Source organism: Chinchilla lanigera, unplaced genomic scaffold, assembly GCF_000276665.1.
Source record: "Chinchilla lanigera isolate Chin_1 unplaced genomic scaffold, ChiLan1.0 scaffold00077, whole genome shotgun sequence".
NCBI classification, from domain to species: Eukaryota; Metazoa; Chordata; class Mammalia; order Rodentia; family Chinchillidae; genus Chinchilla; species Chinchilla lanigera.
Window position 1 is genome coordinate 6,327,749 of NW_004955478.1, and position 27,095 is coordinate 6,354,843.

The 27,095-nt window shown below is 40.4% G+C and overlaps 1 protein-coding gene across 2 annotated transcripts in view; it reads right to left on the reverse strand.

Moving 5' to 3' along the window:
* Positions 1-27,095, reverse strand: part of Helz (helicase with zinc finger) — a 149,513-nt gene that overhangs the window by 2,117 nt on the left and 120,301 nt on the right. For both annotated transcript variants that reach the window (XM_005402152.2, XM_005402151.2), the window contains exons 28-31: positions 23,916-24,486; positions 23,299-23,530; positions 21,997-22,513; positions 2,853-3,105 (exon numbers count right to left, since the gene is read on the reverse strand). In XM_005402152.2, the coding sequence (XP_005402209.1) occupies positions 2,853-3,105; positions 21,997-22,513; positions 23,299-23,530; positions 23,916-24,486 (1,573 nt within the window). The remainder of the gene's footprint in view (positions 1-2,852; positions 3,106-21,996; positions 22,514-23,298; positions 23,531-23,915; positions 24,487-27,095) is intronic.

The window sequence follows — 27,095 nt, forward strand, 5'->3', positions numbered from 1 at the left end:
TGTAGCTCAGTGTGAAGGTCCTGAGTTGGATCGCCAGTACTGGCGGTGGGGGGCTCCACAAAAATTACCTTTTCTTAATATATTTTGACCAAATATAGAACGAGGTGTGTGTGCGTGGCGGGGCGGTGGGGGCAGCAGTCACAGCCGGCATCACACTTCTTCTCACCTTCCCAAGTTTCAAGGTCTGTAAAATTTGACTACACGCTGGGGATGTACCTCTGTTGTAGAGTACTTGCCTAGCATGCGTAAGGCCATTGGCTCAATTCTTAGCACTGCAAAAATAAAAATAAAACCTGACTCGCTCCTACCTAACTAGTATTACTATCCACTAGGTTATAGCTTTAAAAAGAATTTAAATAACATTGCAATAGATTATAAACATTTCTCTGAGAAGTAAGAGAGAGGGAGAGAGGGAGAAGGAGGGAGAGGGAGAGCAATGGGGTGGGGGGTTGACATACTGAGACCTACAGTTAAGTTATGTGGAGCCGAAGAGCTGTGGCAAAGCCAAGCCACTGAACCACACAAGCAGCAGAGCGATGAGAAAAGTCATGAGGAGCAGAAGAAAGGAGCAGAGAGACAGAGGCCACCAGAGAGAGGGCAGGACGGCGACAGCCCTTACTGAGTTTTTACTGCGGGCCATGCACTTTGTGCCGTGCACTTTACGAGGAGTAAGCACACATCTCAGTAACTGTCCACTGCTCTCAGAGAGACCTGGTCTTTCTGCCGGCAAGTCTTTGTACTTCAGTTGAGATGCGTCCTGTTTACTGCCATCAGAAGTAGCTTACGACAATGACCAAAGAGAAGGAAGTCAGGTATTTTCCTCCTGACTTGCACGCATTTAGCAAGGTTGTGCTCTATCAATTCAAAATAAATTAGCGGGGAGGGGGGACGGGAGCCAACCTGTTGATGTTTCTTTTTAAGCCAAAACTATAATGGTTCATTTTTTTCTAAAATATACTGATAATACTTGGTAGAACATACATCCAATATGACAGTTTAAAAAGCATAACATCAAAAACACAGTTGCCCAATGTAAGAGAAACCTAGAATTTGGAGGTTAAGATGAAAATATTTCACTTTTTCGTACAGCAATTCAATCACTGAATATGCTAATTTTACATATTCATAAAACTGCAATTATTTTAAAGCATTAACTTCTTTCTAGAATATTAGTCTCCCTGTAAAGATTACTGAATTGTTCACTTTTTTTTTTTTTTTGGTATTGACCCCTTGCACCTGGGGGTCAGGCGCCGTGCTGCTGAGCTCTATCCCTGGCCCCATTTTAAAATTTAAAGACAATATAAGACAGCTTTCTTCCAGTTCAAGAAATCTCAAAACTTCTGAAAGAAGCCTCACATGGGGTGATTATTTTCCACCTGATGTACCATTACTACATTACTCTGAAAAATAATGATGAACAAAAAGTTCTGGTTTAGCGTGCTAGTGATTTAGAAATTCTGAAGTATTAGTTTTAACTAGAAAATGCTACAATTGAAGAAAATAATCATTCTATATATGCAGAAAAGACACCATAAATGACATGAGCTTCAGCATTTGTTCTGGAATTTTTTACCTTATCAGCTCAGGTCAAATTTTTTATTGATTTTGGCCAAAAGTTATCCTAAAAATGGGGTGGGAAAAAAAGAAATGATATCTTTAAAATAAATTATAAAACAAACAAAAAAGTAACAAATTATCATTGCTGATGTGTAATTTAGATGTTTCTCAGGAAATTCAAGTATTTATGTTAGATTTTAAGAAACAAAGCAACGCCAAGCAAAATGTAAGTTACATATAGTGGTACTGATGTGTGTTTAAAGATTAAAACGACAATGTCTCATGTCTCTTGCCAGGAAACAAAAGCAAAAATCTTTTACTGTGTTTTGTCTTATTATGTCCATTGCTCTAAAAATATGCTTGTACGGCAGATACTCAAAAACGGGTCAGTTACAGAAACAATGAGCTCACGTTTAAGATGAACAAAATTAATTTTAAGTACAAAGGCTGATGGCACCAGGGCAGATATTTACCGCACAAAGATCTCAGACTTTTTCACAAAGTAGGATAGTTGGGCTGGGGATTTAGCTCAGCGGCAAAGTGCCTGCCTGGCAAGCACAAGGTCGTGAGTTCAGTTCCCGGTACCGGAGAAAAACCAAAAAAAAACAAAACAAAACAAAGTAGGATAGTTAAGCTTCCTTATCAGCAATACAGTACAAAGAGGGAATGAAGGAAAGATGAAAGCGTGGTTGTGTTCCAGGCCAAAGCAGCAGCCTTTAGCCTGCCCAGCACCCAGGCCAAGGTCCCAGTGCGCTGTCCATTCCTCTTTCTTCCTAGGCCTCTCTTTACCTTCGGCCACGGAGTTCTGGGTGTATCAGAGTATAAGAAATAAACACAGGATTTGTTCATCTTCAAATGTGAGGTTTCCCTAGTCTCCCTCATGGCCACTCCATTATACGGCATATCATCAACACTTTACTAACAAATCCTTGCAAACTGATACTGACCTAACCTGCAACCCTGGTGAAACCTCTTCCCCCAAGACCCCAGAAAACAAAACTTCTTCCAAGCAAGGGTGAGTCTATCTATTTAAAGATACATTTCGAGTTCCCTTACTTACTTCTTCTATTCAATCCAGGTCAAAAGGATCGATTTTCAAACCTGGATGTATCTACTAACTTTCCAGACCCTAAAAATGGAATCAACAGAGTCCTAAATAAATACGTTTGTCCAAGGCTTACCTCTGCAGGCTGGGCACTAAGTACTGTTCAAAAATAACAATGCAAACGGGGCTGGGAAATGAGAGAAGAAACCCTGTGAACACCAGGCACTGAGGAGTGCACCCGCTGTCTTACCTGTCAGCTCTCTGGGCTGAGCTGTCTTGCCGGAGCCATTGCACGGAATGTTCGGGTAGGGGGCAGACGAGGTGGCGCTCACCCAGGACTCCGGGGAGGAGAAGCTGAAAGGCGGGGGGTTGCCGTGGTCCTGCAGCTCCTCACACTGGGCCAGGCTGTCTTGAGGAGCGCTCGCGTCTTCAGAACAAGGCTGCACTGAGCTAGACGAGATTCTTCTTTGGTACAAGGGCCGGCCGGGTCCTCTGGGCTCGTACTACACACACACACACACAAAAGCGTTGCACAAATCAGCGGGCCTCGCTCTGTGCACTGGCTAGAAATGCTCTCTTCTATGACTCTGCCCACCCCCCAAAACAAGGCAGCCTGAACCTTGGAAATGGGGCCAAAGACCCAGGCAGAGAACTCAGCTCTGTCCCTTACTACACAGGCCTATGACAGCACATGGCCAATTTAGGATTTTATTGTATTTTTTTTTGGTACCAGGAATCGAACTCAGGACCTTGCAATTGTCAGGCTGGGGGCTTGTGCCGCTGAGCTATATCCCCAGCCTCCCTGATTTTATTTTTTGGCTATAAACCAGTTTTCTTCGGTTTTAAAATTGTACTGACATTTTAGTCAATAGTAAGAATATGAAAGAAGCATTATGTTCCAAGTAAATAGATAAAGCACAGTCACAAGGCAAAATCACTGACATCTTGAATACAGGGACCCATTCTAGGCCTATTTTGTAGGCTTTCACAGTTCCCAACGTATTTTCCTTAGACTTGATGGCAAGATAAGATTCTTCGTGCCCAACATAACCACTCCTGAGCAGACTTCATAGCATTTATCTTAGTCAATCAACTGACACAGAATACTTACTACTTTCTTTAAAATTACCCTTTACATGTCTGAAAACTGACTACCTTCGTTACATTGCTCCTCATTCACCTTCTAAATCGTCCAATCCAAACTCTTTAAATCTTGGAGACAAGAGCTATCTGCCGGCCATCTCTGAGTACCTAAGTACTGTGCCCTCCGTTCTTGCCCGGCTCTTTTGACTGACGCCTGGTGTCAACATAATGGCAAGGCAGTACAGAGTAGTGGCGAGCTATCAGCCTCCAGCTAGACCTGGCCTAGCGGGTCTGCTGCTACAGACTCTATCTTGTACCAGCAGCATCACCTCGGGTACCTGATCTAACCTGTGAATTTCATCTGTAACATGATTTATCCCCAGTACCCACCTCTCAGGACTGTTGAGGAATTAAATGAGTTGGGTATGCATAGCACTCAGATTAGCTTAGTTTCCAGGCATAATCATTTTACTGTAACATAAAGATTCCATATTTGATCTTAAAAGACAGAATGGGATTGGCTGTTTACCATTCCATTTTCTTTCCCCCAATAATAATAAATTTGCTATTCTGTTTGTGGTCAGTTATGATTCTGAGGAATTTTTCACCACTGTTGTAATACGTGGAAATCAGAAACTGGTTGGATTAAAAAGGAGAGAGACATGACTGGGCACATAATAGCAGGGTGTCCTTTGAAAATATAAAGAACACAGGCAGACATCGTCAGGCCAGTTAAGTACGGGAAATCGTGGGTATAAGCGTTGAAAGCTGAAGTCTGAAAGCCAAAGGAACCTTAGGAGGCAAATCAGAGAGGGGAACAGGCCCCGCGCAGAGAGGCGGGCAAGGGTGGGAGGAAAGTGATTCTCAGCGGTGGCTGTGAGTGGCCAGCTCAGGTCAGCATTTGTCAGGTGTGGATGAGGAAGATGCAGGGCAACACCGCCATCTAGTTAGTTCCCTTTTTTTGTACGCTTTGACTGCTCTTCTGTCTTAAGTATAACACCTACACTCATCTTTAATTTTATTCTTCTTTAAAGGAAATTTTTACAATGGTCAAAATCATTCTGCATTTGGCTCTTGCTTTAAAAATGCTAACCACCCTAACTGTCAACTATGAATACCATCAGCACGTGTGAGATCGCATCACCTACGTCACTGAGTTCAGGTGTGAGTAGAGCAGCCGGCCTTCCTGCTTTATGCTCTCCGTGCCTAGACAACCACGGAACAACTGGTCGTAAAGGCACGTGCAGTGTCCTTCTTCTTTTAAATTAAAATTTTTTTTGTACCAAGAATCGAACTCAGGACCTCACGCTTGCCAGGCAGGCGCTGTGCTCCTGAGCTACATCTCCAGTCCTGCGGGGTCTTTCTAATCAAGGTCTGTGATGAAAACAGCTCTTAAATTCAAAATGAAGTGTTTGCTTTATCACCAATGTAGACAGTTTAGCCCCGTCACCATCGGTAGGGGTCACACACCCTCAAGTCTTTATGTGTGAACGTTGAAGTACAAAACTAACATCAGTTCTGGCCTGAGAAAGAACAAGGTACAACAGTTTCCTGGTGATCACTAAATATACTCCTATGAATTTCAGTAACTTGATAGGCCATTTTTCTTTCAATAACAGACATATAAACAAGCAGTATAAACAATGACTAGACATATGAACCCCAAGACTTAAGTTAGGAAAACTAAAAGTAAGGAGGAAACAGAAGGCTGAGGTAAGAGGACACAATACTCAATTAACCTCTGCAGAAATGTGTATCAACTGTATCTTCCAAACTCACACCCACCCCAAAACCACCCCATGACACACAGCGCAGGATCTTGGGAAGTACTAGGTAACACCTGTAATCGTTTTAAAGCACCTACTGACAGAGATGAATGTGCACATGAAATTCAATTCATCACCTTATGAATAGGATTGATCCTTTACATCAGAAAAAAGGCACTGAAACTTAAAAGTTTTAAAAAGTTTTGGGCTGGGGATTTAGCTCAGCGGCAAAAGCGCCTGCCTGGCAAGCGCAAGGTCGTGAGTTCGGTTCCTAGTACTGGAGAAAAACCAAAAAAAAAAAAAAGTTTTGTAAAGCAGTGAAAAATAATGAAGATAATACATATAAGACAGGTCTACTGGTACATCTATTTCATTCAACATAAAGGAAGGAAAACATGGAAAAGTGAGTTGCTACACCTGAAGCTATCTTCAAGGGTAAGGCAGTACAGGCGAAGAAATTTTGATGACAAATAAAATGGTTTATGTATCAAATAAATTACATTTTATCAGTTCTGTAGTATTCAGCATACAGATCCTGCACAGGTTTTATAAGATTTAACCTCAGTATTTCATCTTTCTTTGAACTACTGCAAATAATACTGGCTTTTATATTTTTGTCAGTATACTAATGTGACTTTGGGGGGGCGGGGGGGACAGGGTCTCACTATGGAGCCCAGGCTGGCCTCGAACTAGAAGTGATCCTCCTGCCTCAGCCTCCTGAGTGCTGAGATTACAGGCATGTGCCACCACCCTGGCAATGTGACTTCTAGCTCATGACTTTGTTAAACTCATATTAGTCATAAGATTTTAGTTATTTTTTGAGAGATTCCTTTTTTCAATATTGACAGTCATGTCACAATGAATAGGGACAGTTTTATTTTTTTCTTTCCACTTTTCTTTATTAGAACTTTACTTCCATTTTCCTTTATTAGACCTTTATCTCCTTGATTAGACTGGCTAAGATTTCCAATACAACGCTGAATAGAAGTGTTGCCTCTCCTTCCCCTGCTTCCCCCTTTTCTTTTCTTTTTTAAAAGAGTAAAGCTATGTTGGCCTGGCTGGCTTTGAACTCCTGGCCTGCAGAGATCCTCCTGCCTCAGCCTCCTGAGTAGATTAATACATGTACGTGGCACCACACCTGTCTTGTCCTGTGTTCTTTCACACCTTAGCTTTCAGTTTTTTTTGTTTTTTCTGTTTGGTATCAGGAATCAAACTCAGGACCTGTACTTGCTACGCAGACGCTTATGCCACTGAGCTACATCCCTGGCCCAGCTTTCAGTCTTTCACCATTAAATATGGTGCTAGCTACAGGATTTTTATATTTTAATTAAGATGCTTCTTAACAAGTTGAGGAAGTTCCCTTCTATTTCTACTTTGCCAAAAGTCTTTCTATTACAAGATGTATTTTGTCTAAATATATGTGTTGGGGGGGCATCCATTAACATTATGTGATTTGTTTTCCCTTTAGATTGTGACTATGCTGGATTATGTCAATTTTCAAATACTGGACCAGCCTTGCACTTCAAGTAAGCCTTACATGGTCACGATACACTTTTCTTTTTAGACCTAGTTAAATTCAGTTTGGCAGCGCTTTGCTTACACTGATGTTTGCACTGATGCTCACAGAAATTAAGTGTGTACTCTTCTTTTTTTGTACTATCTCTGGTCTTGGTATCAGAGTAAGGCTGGTTGCATATAATAAATTGAGAAGTTTTCCTTTCTCTTTTCTGGACAAGATTGTAACTTGGACTTCCTTCTTCATCTATCTGGAGAAACTCAGTACTGTAACCATCTAGGCCAGAGGGTTAATTTTTTGCAAGTTTCTTAACTATAAATCCAATTTCTTTAACAGAAATTGTACAGCCAATCCCATGCAATGTGCTTCATGGCTGGTCAGTTTTTGTAGTACGTGGCACTCCAGGAAGCGGCCCCCTCACCTGTGCCGAAGACTTACAGGCCCTGCTCTCTTACTGCTCAAACACATAAGGACACCCAGTTCACAAAGGTATTCAGCATGAAGAGATGGGGGAAAGCTTACCAGCGGTCATCTTTGCGGCCTGCTAAGGCACTCCGTCAAACCGACTAGTAAAGCGGATGAATTAAGGATCTATTCTGTCTTTTCTATATACACTCTACTTTAGGTAGTCCTCAAATATTCAATGAGGAAAACTGGTCCTTTACAGAAGAAAAATACAGAAGAAATCGAAAGAAAGCAGAGCACCATTCTGTTGTCTCTAACGAAACGAGAGAGCTGAGCGACCCTCGCCAACAGCCCCTACCACCGGAGAGGGTGCTGGAAACGTTCAGACCAGCGGGCCACAGCGCATGCTGTGTGAGCCTTTCTCTGTACGCACAGGTGTCTTCCCACGCACGGAGAACCTACTAGAACACTGTATTTAGTAGCTGTTTTCTTTTCTTAATTTACTTAAGTGGAATGGCTGTTTCATCTCACTAAGTTTAAATCTAGAAGAACCCCGAAGCCTCGTGTGTTCGGTGGGGTGGGGGGGGCTCTTGGAAAGTGCCGGGGGCCTGGGGCCCTGCACCCACCGGTGCTAACTGTGCTGCTGGGAGGAAGGGCTGGTTGCAGGGGCAGCCACGGGGGGATGGCCTGAGGGTGGGTCTCCTCCCCTCTTCCTCTGCTTCCTGGCCACCACGGTGATGGCAGCCCTCCTCCGCCAGAGCCTCCATCACGCCCTTCCTGCCCCGGAGCCAGCAGCCGTGGAGTGACCTCACAGAGACTGAGACAACAGAAACCTCTCTCTCTTTAAGTTTGTGGGTGTGGGCTTTTTGCTCCAGTGACCAGAATGCGACTAAGACATTGTCCCAAGAGTAAAGAAATCTGACTAGAGAACAAAAGGTCGACGAATTTCTCTGTTTAGCTTCCCACTAGGTTATGCTCCTGTGTTTGAAGTCATCTACCACAGTTTGGTACAGAGGTACAGACATACCCAGAAAGAAAGAAATCAGGATGGAAGGAGGGAAAGACTATGACTCTAAGTTTAAAAATTTAAAATTTTAAATCTTATTTCATTTCCAATCACATCCCCCAGGTTTCCTTACAGAGGAAATCCTGACCTTGTTTCTCATCGTTTCCGCGGCCGTGTCAGAGCCCCGGCAACAAGGCAGACGGCGTGCGATGTGCAAGCTACAGCTTGCCACAACAGTATCTACGGGCTCACGTAATATACAACTAAAAAGCACTGGGCAACATTTTAAAAAGCACGATTCTGAGCTAATGGTGGAAGTCGGTCCAGTACTCCACTAAAATAACCACAACTGAAAACAGAAAATACATAGTAACAAGACCATGAGACTGGCCATCAGCGGGGGTTACATTTCTGGAAAATGTGGAAACTCAATGGAATACAGCATCTGGGGAAGAAAAATGGAGCAATTCCTACTGCCAAAGGGAACCCATCTACCCTCCAGGATTCCACAAAGGCCTGGAAACAGCAGCTTCAACGGAAGATGAAAGGAGGGTGAAGGTCAAAATTGGGGGTTAAACAGCTGGTCTCACGTTAGGTTCCTCCCCGCAACTTTAGCAGGACACAGCCGGCTAGGAACTCAGAATACAGAAAAAAAGGGGAGAGACAGACAAACAAAATGTGAGGACAGTGAAAGGCTGCAGAGGCACTTAAGTATCAAAAAGCGTCCAGGGAAAGGCCCATCAGAAAAAATCTGCGACATACACAAAACCTCGAGTTTCCTTTACACGACGCTTTTGGGCGACATGGATAGTCAAAGCTTAGGGGACTCTGAAGGTGGGTCTCTAGCATAAACACGGTCCAAGTAAACAGGAAAAAAGGGAGGCCCAGAACAAAAACTGATGTTCAAATATTATTTTCAAATATTGTTTTTACTAGAAATCTAAAATTAAATAAATAACAAATATTCTAATTGGTGTTTTCAGAAAAGGCGCTGCATTCGTAAGACAAAAGCAGATTATAAAAAAGGAAAACTCTGAGAATAAAGAAACCTTGAAAATCTTAAATTTTAGGGTACATATATAAAATGCAATAGGACTTACTGATAAATCAAGCAACTTTTTCCCAAAGCAGAAAAATTGACAAGGATTTTTAAATATAACAGGAAAAAAAAAAAGATGAAAAACCCAGAATGTCCAACATCTATCAAATCTTATCCGGAAGTGGGAAACAGAAGAGATGGTAGGAAACAATCAAAGGCAGCGTCACACAGTGTAAGGGTGTGAGCCTTTCGCTACAGCAGTGCTGGCCAGAGACCTTCCTAGGCTGACGGAGACCCTGTTCCATCTCCGTACAGTTCAGTAAGGCAGCTGGCCACGGGTGTTATGGGGCAACAGAAACGCACTTCGTGGGAGTGAGGAATCCAGCTGTAAATCTCATTTCATTCCCAATCACACCCTCTAGGTTTTACCTACAAAGTAAACCCTGAACTTGTTTCTCATCATTTCCACTGCTGTGTCACAGCCCAAGGTACCATTACCTGTTGTCTAGATAACTGACATTTTTTATTATTTCTTTTACATTTATTGACTGATTGATCAGTTTTTTGAGACCTTGCTATGTAGCTCAGGCTGGTCTTGAAGTCATTATGTAACTCAGGCTAAGCTCAAACTCATGGCAATCCTCCTGCCTCAGCCTCCCAAGTGCCAGGATTACAGGCATGTGCCACTATGCCCAGCTAAAGTAATTTTTATGATAGCTTGCATTATCTTAGTTGTTCAAGCAACTTTAACACTGTACTAAGTTGATAAAATTCAAAAATAGAAGCAAAAATTCATCTTTATTTCTAAATTCATACATTATTACTATATTTCATTACTATTTTTGTTGAAAGAAATGTATAATGAAATGAATGTGACCTTGGAGCACGTACATTAAAGTCAATTTAGCTCTAAATAAGGAAAAATACCACATGAAGCATCTCTCTTTTTTTTGTTTTGGTTTTTTTCCGGTACCGGAAGTCAAACTCACGACCTTGCGCTTACCAGGCAGGCGCTGTGCCGCTGAGCTAAATCCCCAGCCTCCTACGTGAAGCATCTCATAAGCAAAAGTACTTAAAATCTGCAAATAGCATTTCCCTACCAGGCAATATTATTTTCCTATATCCAAACCCAATTTAACAGAGGAGATACTAGAAGGAAGGCAGAATTAAATCTGCAGACATTTGTCAGATTCACTGCTGTGACATTTGGAACTACCTTGAATCTACCTGGCTCTGATTTACTTTTCTTGAATATGAAACAGTCAAATTATCAATTATAGAACCAGACACCTGCTTAGATCTCAAAATGAATCATCTGAGCTGTCAAACATTTGCCAGCTAGAACTGGCCACATTTGAAAATCAAGAATGCCGTAACGGGGCCAGGGAAGTAGCTCAGCAGCACAGCGCCTGCCTGGCAAGCGTGAGGTCCTGCGTTTGATTCCCGGTACCACCGCCAAAAAAAATTCCATAATGAATCTTGCTCCCCTTCCCCCACTACCACCAAACCTAAAAGGAAAATTGTATGCAGCGGAAGATGTATTCTTTGTTCCCAAGCACACTGACTTCTTTCTACCCAACACCAAGTTCTAGGAATGTAACCACAACTCCCCGCCTGGGGACAAACCCTACTTTCCACATCAGTACTCAAACAGCGGTGTGATCTCCTGCAACAGAACAGAGCTGGAAGCCAGGAGTCCCCTTTCCACTGTGATTGATAGCTACTTAAGGTGTCAGTCCTTCAACATCTTGTGCCTCAGTTTCCTTTTAAAAACACTAAATCAAAATAAGTAATCCTCCATTAGATCCACAGTTCCAAGACTTATTTTGAAGTCTTCAATAAATCAAAGTTTTCATCAGTGAGACTATGTTTTAACTTTTTATTAAAATATTCAAACATAACCTACCACCAATTTTAAATCAACAACTGTTGCATTTGTTAACATAACCCCAGTGTAATGACTAATCCGGGCCTATTTAGACAATTTAAATTCAGAAAACTATACAACGTGCTGACTGAAAGAAAACACATTCTGAGCAACAAGCCTGAAGCTTCAGACACTGCTTTCCAAGGGGGAACTTTCCATGCATTTTACACTGAAGGACAAGGGAACCCAAACGAAATTCTAGAGATCTCTAGACTACAAACAGAAACACATTCCTGAGAGAAAAGGGCTCTTTACATCTCCGTCAACACTTCAGTCTTTTGGGCCGGCAGGTTGTTACCACACGTAAGTCAGATTTTCCTGCCTTTCTCATTTCTTCACCTTTTTGGATTCCTGTTGCTTCTGTCTAGTTCTCAGCGGTTTTCAGAAACAGACTAATTCTTCTACACGTATCACCTACCAGTCAGACCGTCCCCGACAACCTCATCAGTAAGTGACTCGTAGGTTTCATTTTAGACTTGACAGATCTTAATTTCATTATTAGTGCTTAAAGGCGCATTTTGTTTCTATAGTTAGCAGCAACTTCGTATGTCTCTATGTTTATAAAGATTCTTCGTGCCGAGCTGTGTAACTGTTGCGTAACTAAACATTATTATTTTCAAATGCCACTGCTACTATTTCTTTCTAAATATCAAAATGGGCCAGACATGGTGACACACGCCTGCAATCCCAGCACTTGGGAGGCTGAGACAGGAGGATCGCTGTGAGTTTGAATCCAGCCTGGGCTACACAGTAAATTCAAGGCCAGCCTGAACTGCACAGCAAGACCCTGCCTCAAAAACAACCACCACCCCCAAAACCCCATAAAATCCTAAATAGCAATTTAATGCTAACATTTTAAAAGCCATTTAATACATGGGGAAAACTTACTTACTCAATTATATAAAATTTCTGTTATAAGGGGCTGGGGATTTAGCTCAGTGGCACAGGGCCTGCCTGGCAAGTGCAAGGTCGTGAGTCCGATTTCCGGTACTAGAAAAAAAAACCAAAAACCATAAAAAAAAAAAAAAAATTCTGTTAAAAATAAATGTCAGTTTAAGTAAAAATTTCTAATTTGCCTACCATTCTAAGACATATCTGTAATGTCTGAGGTTAGCAAACTATTTCACATGTACGTGTATAAATAACGAGGGGAAAGGTCAGCATATTAATTATGACTCTATTTATAATTATGCTATCAAAGCTAATCACCAGGGAAGAGCTAAATACTGTAGTGGAAATTCCAAGTCACATTACCTACGGTGCCAGAAATTTTAATTAAAATAGAATATCTCGGGGCTGGGGATTTAGCTCAGCAGCACAGCGCCTGCCTGGCAAGCACGAGGTCGTGAGTTCAATTCCCGGTACCGGAAAAAAAACAACAAAAAAAAAATAGAATACCTCATTTAAATGATTAGCTTTGATAACTTCAGCATGAACAGAGGTCTAATTTATTAATTTGTTGATCATTGTCTGTTATGTCCATTAGATGGCTTATTAGAAATCATATACTAATGATCCTCAAAGAATACAGCCAATGTTTCTACCTGGTTATATAAGTCACGAGTGATCAGCATCTACTTCTACTGTGAGAAGAGGCAGAATCTATCAATAATCAGCCAAGACTATAATCTTCAAGATAAGCTGTATCTGTATAATGCCTTGCTCCCCGCTAGGGAACTGAGGGAAGCAGGCATGATTGGAGAGCAGTAGTGAAATCAAAAGTGTCAATTAACTTCAAAAGCACAGTTGTCTGAAGGGAAAAATGAAAATGAATAGATAGTTCAAAAGCCAATACCTAAAATAGGAACTATTTGAAAACAGGTACCTCACAGAAGCACTGTACTTTCTAAATGGTGTAAGTAAACACTGACTTCCTGAAAGCTGATCGAAATGAGCGACCTACAGACATTTCTTCCCAGGGCTGGGAACGGGGCCCAGGACTCCGCGCACACCAGGTGAGCACAGCATCCCTGACCACGTCCTCATCTTGCATTTCATTTTTTTCTTGTAAGGTCATTACAGTAATATCACCCCTGTAATACAAAAGCATGCAGTTCCATAAACCAATTCTGACTGGTACGGTGATGTATTTTATTGGGTTTTGGTTTTTTTTTTTTTTTTTTGGTGCCAGGAATTGAACTCAGGACCTTGTGCTTGCCAGGCAGGCGCTTGTGCCACTGAGCTATATCCCCAGCCCCCAGTGATGTATTTTTAAAAAGGAATTTTTCCGTTTACTTCTTTCAATCAAACTATTTCACAGGGACACTAATCTTAAATGGCAAACTTTGTACCCATATAAATATCATTGATTCTATGTTAAGTAGAAGCTTTTTAACTTGACAAAACTATGTGAACTTAAGAATGAGGATGTGTCTCTGAAGAGAAAAATCACTGAAGAAATAATATAATAGAAAAAAAGATAGGTTCATAATGAAACACAGAAACAAAAAATATCATCCTAAGAGTATCACGTGGTTTTTTTGCGGGGAAGGCTTCTGGTACTGGGAATCGAACTCACCACCTTGCGCCTGCCAGGCAGGTGCTGTGCTGCTGAGCTAAATCCCCAGCCCCAGAGTATCAGAAATATGTAAGACTTAAATGAAAATGATACAGAATCTTCAAAGACACACATTTTAAAAAATGAGGTTGAAAAACTGAAGATTGTACCATCTCCTAAATGAGAAATTCAAAGTAAGTGAAAGAATTTCTCTCAGTTTAAGCTACATATTTAATGCAATTCAATACAGAGGTGCAGAAAGGAAGAGAAAGAGGTCACGAAAATATGCTGAACTTTTCTAGTAGGAAAACCACAGACTGACCCTCTTCCCCCATCCAAATCCTATACAGGGGTAACTCACTTGGACCCTCCTTCTGTCCCTCTGTTGGACAGAAGCTTTGTTTCCCTCAATAAATATATTCTGCTTGGCTGGGTGTGGTGGTGCACGTCTGTAATCCTAGCACTTGGGAGGCTGAGGCAGGAGGATCATTGCGAGTTCGAGGCCAGCCTGGGCTACAAAGTGAGCTCATGGCCAGCCTGAACTGCATAGTGAGACTCTGTCTCAAAAAGACAAAAAAAAAAAACCACCACCAAATCCTATACAGAAACTAGAAGGAAAAAAAGGAATAAGGGCGACTTCACACTATTCCCTGGTTTGTAGTGTTACTGAGAATACTACAAAGCTTCAAAATTTAAAACAGTGTAAGTCCGGAACTAAAACATACAGACAAATGAAGAGAAACGAATACAAAATCTAGACACCAATCAGTACAGTATATAGTGAAGAATGGGGTCTTACCCAGAGGTTAGATTATAAAGTTATCATGAGAAGTCAAAACTCTCATCCAGACAGAAATGACCCTTGAACACTTCTTACTCATTCCCAAACGACTAGGAACTGAACTCTGGAGCTCAGATGCTAAGAATTAATTTCTACCGTTTCCTTGTGCGTGTGATCTTTCTTTCACCACCCCCACCAACAGCAACTGAGTGGGCTGCAAATGTGACACAGTGCTATTACAGAGTTTAGGAAGTGACTAGAAAGTTACTTGTATTTAAGGGTCATGTCGTCTTTTAATGAAGGTATGAATATTTAACTAGTTAAATATTTAGAAAAATATTTAACTAGAAAATATTTAGAAAAAATCATAATCCCAAACTTAAACTAGCATTTAAAATGAAATTGAAGCAATTTATTAATCTACTGCCAATTAAGAATGGTCTGAATGCTGGCTCCGGACAGGACAGCACCCGTAAGTAGCCCAGCCTCATCTAAGTAACCAAGGGCTACGGCTCATACTGCATCTGAGTAAGAGAGGAAAACCCCGTGTGGTTAAACCTCAACTGTCTAAATGAGAATACCCTAAAAGGCAAAATGTGTTTCGAGTAAGACCAGGATCTCACTTAGGCTGGCTTCACTTAGTGCAAAGAGTGTCACTAGGCACAGTGATGGAGGAAAAACTGTTTGCTATTTCCAAAAATAATCTGAGTCCATGAATCGATTATATGTTCATATCTATAAGCGCTAGGAAGGGCTAAATGTTATGGTAGCTACCTTTGTACAGTGAAATTTCTCTGATGTCTACATTTTCCCTACTGACTATGTATTTCGTTTGTCAAAAGAAAATCACAATTACTATAAAAAGAAAAAAACATAGTGAAACAAAATATGAAAAACAATTTCTATTCAAATTCATTGTTAAGCTAACATCTAGATGATTTCACTCAATATGAGAATAACCTACCAAAGTTTCAGGCAATGAAAGAATTCACAGTAGGAAGGGAAAAAGACATTTTTCTGTATTGTTAATGTTAAAGAAATTATTCTAAAAGGTTGAAAATGAAAATATAAACCATTCATCCTCTGAGATGATTCACGCAAGATCACTGTGGACACAAATGTTACCCTAATATACTGAAAATGTCAAAATCTGCAATGTGGTAAAAATATTTTCCTTGTCAAAGAATTTTTTCAGTGTACATGTTAGTCATTTGCAAACCTCTTACATCAAAATAAAAGTGATCAAATGTTTTGTAAAGTGAAAGAACTCATTGACAACTGAAAATGCTTATTTATACACTCACAGCTACACAAAAATATCAAATCCTGAGTAGTAGGGTACATAGAACTAACTCTAAAAATAGGAACCATTTAAAAAGGTCCATGGTTAAAGCAGATTACTCAGCATCAAGTATTATTGGTAAAGAACAAAACTTTATGAAATCTTACAAAAACTTAGATCATTTGGCAGATTAAGTCAAGAAATCACGACCAATATTAAAAATGGTTCTCTGTAAAAGCAATGAAAACACCGGAAATGGCATCATAAACAACTTTTTGGAACCCTAGGACACGGAAAGCTTGCAGCAACTAAAGAAACAATCAAAAGAATAAAAATAAAGCAAGGAATTTCACAATAATAATGAATACTAGACCGCAGAGCGTCCTGTCCCCGCAGGCCTCGTTCTGAAAGAACTGTCATTACTTGCGGTGGCCTATCCCATGGCTCTCTGGAAGGCCAAATGAAAAGATCTGCTTCATCTTGTCTAACTCTGAACTGAACCCACGTTAATGAGCCATATCGAAAACAACGGTAGCAGGTAAATGCTTTAGTCACTGCTACATGAGGCAAGGGGTAAGAGCTGAACAAAACGTCTCAATAACCAAAAAGCTTGAGATGAAAGACTGGGAAACAATGAAAAATATGAATACACCCATGTCAGGGAGGGTGGACTCAAAAAGCATGAAGGCAACTAAACACTACGCTGGAGGAAGCCCAAATCTGACTTAGGAGATAAAGATTTCAATTAGCTATTTTAAGTATGTTCAAAGAAAGCACATCTACAAAACTAAAGGAGGGTTGAGAGAGTAGGAGCTCAGTGTCCAAGATGGCACTTGCTTAGCATCCACAAGGCTCTGGGTTCAATCCCCAGCATCATCAAACAAAAGGACAAGAAGAAGACCCTAAATGAAACCAGGAGAATGACCTCACCAAAGACAGAGTATCAATAAAGAGACAGAAGTTCTAATAATGAATCAAATTATAGAGTCAGAAAAAGTACAATGACCAAAGTGAAAAATTCACTAGAGAAATTCAGTTGCAGATTTAAGCAGGAATGAGAAAGAACAAATGACCCTGAAGACAGGTCAACTAAGGTTAGGTATTCTGAGAAACAAAAAAGGAATGAAGAGAATGAATATAGGGGGCTGGAGACTTAGCTCAGCGGCACAGCGTCTGCCTGGCAAGCGCAAAGTCTTGAGTTCGGTTTCTGGTACCGGAAGGAAACCAAAAAAAAAAATGAATATAGTTGAGACCTGTGAGACACCACCAAACATACTAACATTCACATAGCAGGAGCGCTAGAAGCAGAGAAGAGAAATTGGCAGAAAAAATATTTCACAAAATAATAGCCAATTTGATGAAAACACAATTTATGTACACACAAACCTCAATGCACTCCAAGAGGACAATTTCAAAGATCCACCTTAAAACACATCATAAACTGCTGAAAACCAACAATGGAAAGAGCACCATGAAGGCAGCAAGAAACAACTCGTCATATGTAAGAAATCAGCAATGAGGTAGATGTTTTTTCCAAAAAACCAGTCAGATCAAAAGGCAATGGAACGACCTATTCAAATTGCTAAGTAAACTATCAGCCAAGAATTCTGTCTGTACCCTGGAAATATGGAGGTGAAAATAACATTCTGAAAAAGTCTCTGTGAAACTCGTAGTCCGCTGTTAGCACACCTTTAAGAAATGCTACAGGCATTGATGAATGCCTTCAGACTGAAATGAAAGGACATTAAACAGTTAACTCAAGTCCACATAAAGATAAAAAAAACACTGGAAAAGGAAACCATGAGAATGAGCTTCCCAAAGACAGAATATCCACGAAGAGTTAGAAGTTTGAATAATGGATCAAATTATGGAGTCAGAAAAAGTACAACGACTGAAGTGAAAATATTTTTGGTGTGTAACTCCTCTTTTTCTTTCCTACGTGATTTGAAACACTAAGCACTAACAATCAACAATGCGTAAATTAAATTTTAAAAACTAAATTTATATATAAAAATAATAAAATACTTAGGAATAAATTTCATTAGAAGTGTAAGATTTATACTTGAAAAAGTACAGAATACTGTTGAAAGAAATTTTTAAGATTCTAGAGAAACAGATGTCCCATGTTCAGGTATTAGAAGATTTATTATTGTTTGGGTAGCAATATTCCTCAGACTGATACACAGATTTAAAGCAATCAGTCCTTTAAAAAAAAAAAATCTCAGCTTTGTTTCAGAAACTGGTAAACTGATCCTAAACCTCACACGCAAAAGCAAAGAACCCAAATAAGTACAGAATCTTGAAATAGTAGAACAAAATTCTAAAGACATTTCCAATTCCAAAACTTTTCTAATGCTACAGTATGAAAGTATGGTACTGGCATAGGGATAGACAATAGATCAATTTCATATAGAACTGAAAGGCCAGAAATAAACTAAACATCTACAGTCATCTGATTTTTCCCAATGCTCCAAGACTATTCAATGGGAAAATAAAGTCTTTTCAATGAATAGTATTGAGAAAAACTAGACGACCACATTCAAAAGAATTTAGCACCAACCTCACACAATATACAAAAATTAACTCAAAATGCATCAAAGAACTAAGAATTAATGTATAAAAGCTGAAACTATACAATGGTTCAAAGTAAATATAGAAAAAATTAACTCAAAATAGATGAAAGAACAACTGTGTAAGAGGTAAAACTATAAAAGTCCTAGGGAGAAAGAGAGAAGTAGAATTTTTGTGATCTTGAATTAGCCAGCAGTTTCTTAGACACTGGTATGGCTTGTATCCAGATGCTTAGCCCTCCAAGCCTCGTGTGCTCACAGGTGGGGCTTCTTGGAGGTGGCTGGATCCAGGGTGTGTGACGCTGGGCTCAAGGATGTGATGCTGGGATTGATTTATGGTGTGACGGTAGGATTAAAGCTGCCGCATCCTGGGTGTGAGTGCTATCTGCCCTAAGGGTAGGTAGCCTAGACAGGATATAAGAGACAGAAAGAGGGTCCCTGCTTGTCACTCGCTGCTCTGCTTCTTCAGTACTTCGTCGCCTTTTGCTTGCCATGAACTGTTTCTTCTTTGCAATGCCCCTCGGCCATACCACCTTGTAGCCAGTCAACTATGAACTGAAAACTCTACACACTATGAGCTCAATAACCTTTCCTCCTTTAACTCTAGGTGTTGGGTATTTTGTGTCAGCAACAAGGAAAGTAACTAAGATATGATAGCAAAAGCACAAATAACCAAAAAAAAAACATAGTATATTGTCCTTTACCCAAATTTAACACTTTGCTTATCAAAGAACACTGCAGGAAGATGAAAAAAACAACACACAAAGTGAGAAAACTAACTGCAAATCATTTATGAAATTAAGAGTGTAAGTATGTGGGGGCTGGGGATTTAGCTCAGTGAGCGGCACAGCGCCCGCCTGGCAAGCGCAAGGTCGTGAGTTCAATTCCCGGTACCGGAGAAAAATTTTTAAAAAAAGAGTGTAAGTATGTGGAAAAACCCTACTACAATTCAGTAACAAAAAGACAGCCATTTATTACAGTGGCTGAAGACACTGCTCCAAAGAAGATACACAAATGGCCGCTAAGCATATGAAGAGATGCCCAGCCTCATCACTTGTTAAGGACATGCAAATCAAAACTATGACAGGCACTGCTTCACACCACTAAGACAGCTGTAGTCTTTAAAGAGTGAGTGTGTAGGGAAATCAGACTCCTCATACACTGCTGGCTGCAAAATGATACCGAAAACTGTGGAAAACGTTCCGGCACTTTCTCAACACGTGAAACGTTACCATGTGATCTAGGAACCCTATCCCTAGGTACACAGCCAAGATACACTTTTCACACAAGAACCTGTTCATAGATGGTCACAGCAACATTATTCATAATCATAAAAAAATGGAAACAACACAAATGTCAATCAACTGATGAATATATGAACTGTGGCATATCCATACAATAGATTATTCATTCATTTTTGAAATACTGATGCAAACTATAGTGTAGATGCATTTTGAAAACCAGACACAAAATACTATATATATATATACTGGTATGAATCCATTTGCATGAAATGTCTCCAAGGAGACAAAGTAAGTTAGAGGTTCCACGGATTGGGAGTGAACAGATTAGGGTACACTGCTTAATGGTTATGGGGTCTCTTTCAGGGATGATGAAATCCTCTTGAAAGGGATAGTGGTGATGGTCGTAAATATTGGAAGTATATTAAAACCCAATATATTATATACTTTAAATGGCTAAAATCGTGACTTAAGCTACATGAATGTCATCACAGACAAAAACAATTTCCACTTAAGTGAAAATAATGTAACTGCTCAGCTATAAAGCCAGTTCATTATAATTTGAAATAATGTTGGGTATATGTCTATTGTAGAGTACAACTCCAAAATTCTAGACGCTTACATGTATGCATATAGACACCAGTGCCTCATCATCATCATTTTCAGGTACCAGGGCCTGAACCTAGGGCCTTCACACTCAGTTACGTTCCCAGACCATTTTTTCCATTTTTGTTTTGAGACAGAATCTCACTAAGTCATATATTTATTTACTGTTTGTACTTCTTCATCTGAGAAGTGTGTATTCATCTCAGATGCCCATTTTTGAACTAGATCTTTAAATTTGGGGGGTCTGATTGTTTCTGAGTACTTTATATGTTCTTGATAGTAATCCTTTGTCTGAGGAACAGCTGGCCAGCATTTTTTCCAACACTGTGGGCTGTCTCCTCACTCTGCAGTGGTTTCTCTTGCTGTGCAAAAGCTTTTATTCTAATAAGGTGAGATCCCAGTCGTTGGTTCCTTGTGATAGTTCTTGTGCTCACTAAGTCACTAAATTGCCTGCCCTGGGCTTGAACTTGCAATCCCTAAGTTTCAGCCTCCCAGAGTGCTGGAATTACACGTGTGTGCCACCATGCCCAATCGCTGCACCTTTATCATGCCTACAACTTATGTAAACTTACGTCATAGTAATTAAATCGTCTTAGTAACAGTTACTGTACAAAATGAGCCCGTCAACACTGGAACAACTTGAACAAATTATCCTACAGATAAGATAGAGAGGGTTTCCTGTGACACTTAACTTTTAAAAAGCATCTACAGCAGGTAATTTGTAAAACATGCAAATCAACTATTTACAATGGCCTTTAGAAATGATTTAGAAGTGGCAAAATGGAGGAAGCTACCATCAAAAAAATGTTTTCATGTAACAATTAGAAGTGTTTACCCTATTTTAAGATATCTGTAATTGATAATAACCAGCAGCTTTATACATTCTAATCTTTTTTTGTTTTTGGTACCAGGAATCAAACTCACGACCTCGCGCTTGCCAGCAGGCGCTGTGCCGCTGAGCCGTAGCCCCGGCCCCGACACACTCTAATCTTTTACCACTGAATGCTTATTAGAAGCAGCTAGACAGGATGTTTATCATCTACACATGGTACCAATTTGGGAGTTTCATAACCTGAAATTACTAAGTTTTCTGTATCGTGAAGGCCCATAAAGATGCTCTGTACACATCTAAGTATTTTACAGTCAAAAGTCAGCTGCTTTAAAATGCTTAGTTTAGCAGAGTCAATTTTATGTTAAACACCTGCAAATTCTGACACTGGGAATCAATCTCATTATGTATCAATCGCCTTGGCCTAATCAAAACATCAGGATGAAAGAGAAAGACAAATCACCACTGGCTGCAAAAAATAACATCTTTGGAAAACTCTAATTTCGAGTTCGTAACTAACGAATGTAACGAAGTAAAAAGGTGAGTCACTGAAAACCACTTCCTCAAATTAGAAAGCACAAAGCTACTTGAATATTAAAACAGAGTCCTCAGGTCTAATGTTCTGAAACAGAAATGAAAGACGCATGAAGGGCTTCATATTTCAACAACAGTGCCTGTTCTGCAAAATACAAAAGTTACAATACGAAGACAGCAATTACAATAGCTTCCAAGAAGGATCTTCTTTAAAAAACTGTTAAACTACATAAGAGCCGGCCCCTATTATCAAATCAATATACTGATACTGTTCACAACCAACAAACCAAAAAAAAGAAGAAAAGCACTCACCTCTTCTAAGCTAGGGAGCGAAGAAGAAGACACTGTCCGAGATGGCAATGGAAGAAATGGCTCCTGACCAACAGCGTGCTGATGGCTCTGTATTTGTACGAAAGGGCCCTGTGGTGGCCTGGGAGGCAATGGAGGTAGGCCATAAGGAAAGCCCGGCCCTATTAGGTGGTTCTGCTGCAGGTTAGCAAAGGCCCACGCTCCCTCAGCTGCCAGGTACTTCAAAGGAGGAGTGGCAAGGTGTTCAGACGGCAACGAGAAGGGCGAGCTGAGTATCTGAGGTGGAAGGCGCTGTGGAAAGGCTGGGTTGCTGGCTACTTCAATGTCTCTGCTGCTGTCATTAAAATTAGAAAAGTGGCTACTGTGGTCTGTACTGGACGGGGGAGATGGGACTGCTGGTGGGCTTCTCGCCTGAACTTGTCTGTACTGCAGAAGTCTTGACTGAGGTGGTGGCATTTCAGCTCGTTCTCGAGTTTCACTTTGATCACGATGAGACAGCTCTCTGATTAAGTCTTGAAACCTGCACGAAGACAACAAAATATGAAAGGAAAACTAAGAAAAAGCTCCATTACCTTAAGAGCTGAGTCAACCACCTGTGCAGTTTCAATAAACCACATCCTAACAACTAGAACCAGCGTTAATTAATCTCAAATGTAAGCATTACCACTCAAAAGATGCTGAAGTGAAGACACTACATATGCCCGATTACCTGACCGGTATTTCTTTTCTTTTTGTACTGAAAACATCTGCCCTTGCCTATACACGACAGCTGGATGTTATAAAAGGCCACCGTGTTGGTGGGCCTTATTCAGAAGGACTTGGTAAAAGGACTTCATGACATTCACATGATGCTACCCACAAAAACAAATGCTGCATCAGACCCAAACCCTCATAGTATCTGTATGTAGTTACAACATAAAAGTCTGTCCTACTAGAAAAAAATAAATAATAAATTTATAATCTTTAAATTTTAACCATTAATTTACTTCTGTCCTTATTCTTTGTAAATATTACTACTAGGGGAAAAAAAAATACCACCTACTGTGATGGGATGTTTCTCTTGCAGAAATCACAAAGCAAGAGACATATTTAACTTACAACCCAGAAGAGACCACCCATACCCAGATTTATGTAAGGGCTACTTCTAAGTGAATTCTCTACATTTTAGAGTCAATCAAGAGAACTTTGCAGCATGTACCAAGAGAGCCAGGGTTCAATTTCTTTGAGACAATTTTCCAACTTAAAACCAACAGGGCTGTTATCAGGAAAGAAAACAGAGGAATCACGTTTCAGAGGCTGGAATACCTTGAGAATGTTGTTTCTGCTTCATCTTCAGCACTGCTGGGAAGCTTCCAGTCCGCCCTCATGGGCGGCTGGTGGAGTCCCATGGGCGGCTGAGGAAGATGCTGGAGGTGAGGATGGTGGTGTGGATACGGAATACCGCTCTGACTAAGATAGGCGTGGTGTTCATTCCACTGCTGTAGACGCGCCTGCTGCTGCCTTAATGTTTCCAGAGCTACGTTCCCATGTATTCGCTCTGCAGAAATATTTGTGAAGAAATTAGTTGTACATTTAGGGTTTCAAGTTAATTTTTTCAAGCGTTTTTACAACTATATTTTCTTCACAGAGAAATATCTACACTTTGGTTTTCACAGGAAGTACATGGTTTCTTTTGAAACCATGAGAAACCAAGGTTATGATAACGATGAGTTTTCCCCGCTTGCCTAGTGATGTAACACGACACCAACGGCATGTTTAGTATTCTATAATCACACTCAAACTAGATTCTGATCATCATACCCATTGGTGGACTTCTCAGGCATTATTTGAAGAAATGAATGAATCACGGCCCAACTCAATAATGTAGAACACACGTTCTTTAAAAAAAATTACTATACTCCATTTTTTATAGGGGAACTTACCTAAAGCCTCTCCTAGAGGTAATCCTGGGGGGTTCTCATCAATGAAGTTATTCAGATGAGAAGGAAGGAGGGGGCCGGGCTGTGCAATGGCTCTCAGAGGACTATGGCCTTCCTGCAGCATAGGAGGGGGCTGCTGCTCAGGAATCACAGTCTCTGCAGGAGGAGACTGTGGTTGATGAGAAACTGCATTATGAAAAAAAGCACTGCTGGGTCCCGCCTGATAGGCAGGAGAAAGCTGAGGCGGCGGCTGCTGGGCCTGTGCAGGCAGCTGGCTCTGCTGCTGGATGACCTGATTGGGCTGTGCTGGCATCTGATTTGGTTGTTCAGGCAAACTGCTCTGCTGTTGACTTAACAAGGTGTGCTGCTGTGGAATTGGAAATGGTGGTCGTGGGAGCTGGGGAAGCGGGTGGAAATGACGACTGGGGATTGCATACTGTGCGTGGGGAGCAGGAAGAGGAAGATTTATGTGTCTTGGGTTGAGATTATCTTTGCGAGGAAATTTGGTACTGGGATAAACAATGCCAGGACGTGATTCAGGACTTCTGTTCTGTGGATTTGATTCCAAATCAACCTAGAAAAAAATAAGAACCTTTTTTTAATTGTAAAAGATCTGAGTTGAGTGGCATTCCACCTTTTCCCAACCCTACCACATCAAAAGAATATGATATATTCTTGGTAGTGATGAATCAATCATTAAGATAGGAGTATTTTTTAAGTGAAAAAAGATGGCACAGAAAAAACAATATTATTTGAGTCATAAGAAAAGATACTGCCATTTTATTAGCATATCTACTTTAATTCCTTCAAGAACATTACCTTTAATGTCGTACTTTTCACCCCAGTCATTTATTTCCTTCTGATATAAATCAACAAAATGGGTTCCTAGCTTCTGATTTTATTGTTTTTATACCTAATCTATTTCCTCAAACATATCAATATTGATAAAAAATTTATTTCAATTTACACAACTTTGAAATGAAAACTTAGGTACTGTATCACCTTTGCATGACCAGTTTCACAGTTTCTAAGTTTTGCTGTTACGCAGTATTCTTTAGCATTTATGCCTGATGTTGGTGATTTACAAGCAACAGTAAGATTCAGCCTATACTCTCTTCAAGACCTTACAGCAGGGATCTGTAAATCATGGCTCCCAACCATACTATTTCTAGTCCACCAGATTTTAGTAAAGTTTTACGAAATACAGCCACTCATTCATTACCTATTAGCTATAGCTGCTTCTGAACTACACTGACAGAGTTGAGCAGCTGCAACATAGGCCCATGAAACCGAAGATCTACTGTATGGTCTTTACAGAAAAAGCTTGTTAATCCCTGGTTTAGAGTCTAGTATGGGGTACCAACATGTGGACATATAACTACAGATACCGTAGGAGGATGTGATACAAGATCCTAGGGCCCAAAGAAATTAAGGAAGGCTTCACAAAGGTGATGGCCTCTGAGATGAATCTCACAAAAAGAGGTGCAGTATTTCAGCAGGGAAACATTCTAGCTGAAGGTAACAGTTTATGCTGACGTTGAGACAGCAGAAAAAGTATTGCGAATTTGGGGAGCTTGAGAAGTTCTGTGTGCAAAAAGCTAAAACTTCACCTGTTTATATGTTAGTTTCCCCTTCTTGACCAGAAAAAAAACACTCCAATTACATAAGACCCTAAATTATTCAATACTGAGTATAAACACTGATTTTAATCCCATTAAACTGTGGTAAACCACCAAAGGTATTTTTAAAAGGAGATAGTAGTGTTGTTCTTCTGAAACATAAGTTTGATTGTAAGTGGTGATATGGTAAAAAAACAAATTATAAGGTGGAAAGAGGACATTTTTCTTTTCCAGCTCTGATAATGATACCAATCATGTCCTGAGTGAATTCGCACCTCATGTGACTTAGTTCAAATGGAGGCCATTATAGTTGGCCCTTTGAATCCTTAAGATTCCTGGAGATCTATAAAATTATCTTCAAAAGGAAGTGAGAATGATGACAGCTCCGTCCTAATCTTTTCAAGCAGCTGCCATGTCTGCTCTTCAACTGTCTTAGAACCTGACTAAGATTCTTTATAATTTAACATCTTCCCCTATGAATCTTCATTTGGTCAATGGCCAAGTCAACAGTACTCTGGAATATACCTTTGTCCAGAAGACAGTGCTGATATGCATGATTTGATTGTATGATGAAGACTAAGTAGATGTCAAGGTTACTTGTAGATAGGCTGCTGCTTTAATTGCCTCTATCACTTTTGACTTTGATATAGACAGGAAGTGAGGTTTGTGTCACGACGATTATGCTATGCAACAATCTTACTGCGGGCTTGCTTAACAAGACTAGAAGGTCTGAAGGAACCTGTGTCACCTACCCAGAATTTGATTCTCCTCTTATCACTCTCTTCTGAGCACTGAGGCAGAGTCAAAGAGAATAAGGAGTTCTTTTATTTATTCTTCCTGGGCCCCAAGACAAAGGATCAAGGAGGAAAGAAAATGAAGTATGTCTATCAGGTGGTCTAGTCCTCTAACAGAGAAGATTCGTAACAAATATTTTAAAAGGACACAAGAGACACTTAGCTCTCTTGGCTTTAGTTGCTCCAATAACACCAACGATTCGTGTGTTGCTTTTGTCCTCAGCTGCCTCTGACTACATCGGCTACTGCTGCCCAGCCCTAACGTGTCACTTTTCTCTGTGTACCCTCCCGAACACCACCATGGTGGCTGTCACTGCGTCTCCCCGCTTACTATCCAGAAAAGGGTTCCCTTGCTGCCTCATTCATGCCCTGCCTCCTCCTCCAATGTGAAATCCCTCCATCTACATCTGCTTAGAGATGCTCATGGACCTAAGTGACCGAACATAGAAAAGAGCTGCTCAAAGCTTGGTTGAGGTTGAAGATGCAGATTTGGAAGCCATTTTTATGGCATGGAAACTTAAAATCAGAGACTGGGCTACTTTATAATAAGCAACCACAGAATGTGAACAGAAGTGGGGCAATAACAGAACTCTGGGAAGTCCCAATTTAAGGACGAGAGACATATAGTGAGGGTGAACAGGAAGTGAAATGAGAGACGGGTAATCCCAGTAGAGAGTTGTGAAAAGTACAACTGCTGCATCAAAGACACCAAAAAGAGTAAGATGGTGCCAAATACAAAAACACGCGCTAAATACCAAAAGCAGAAACAA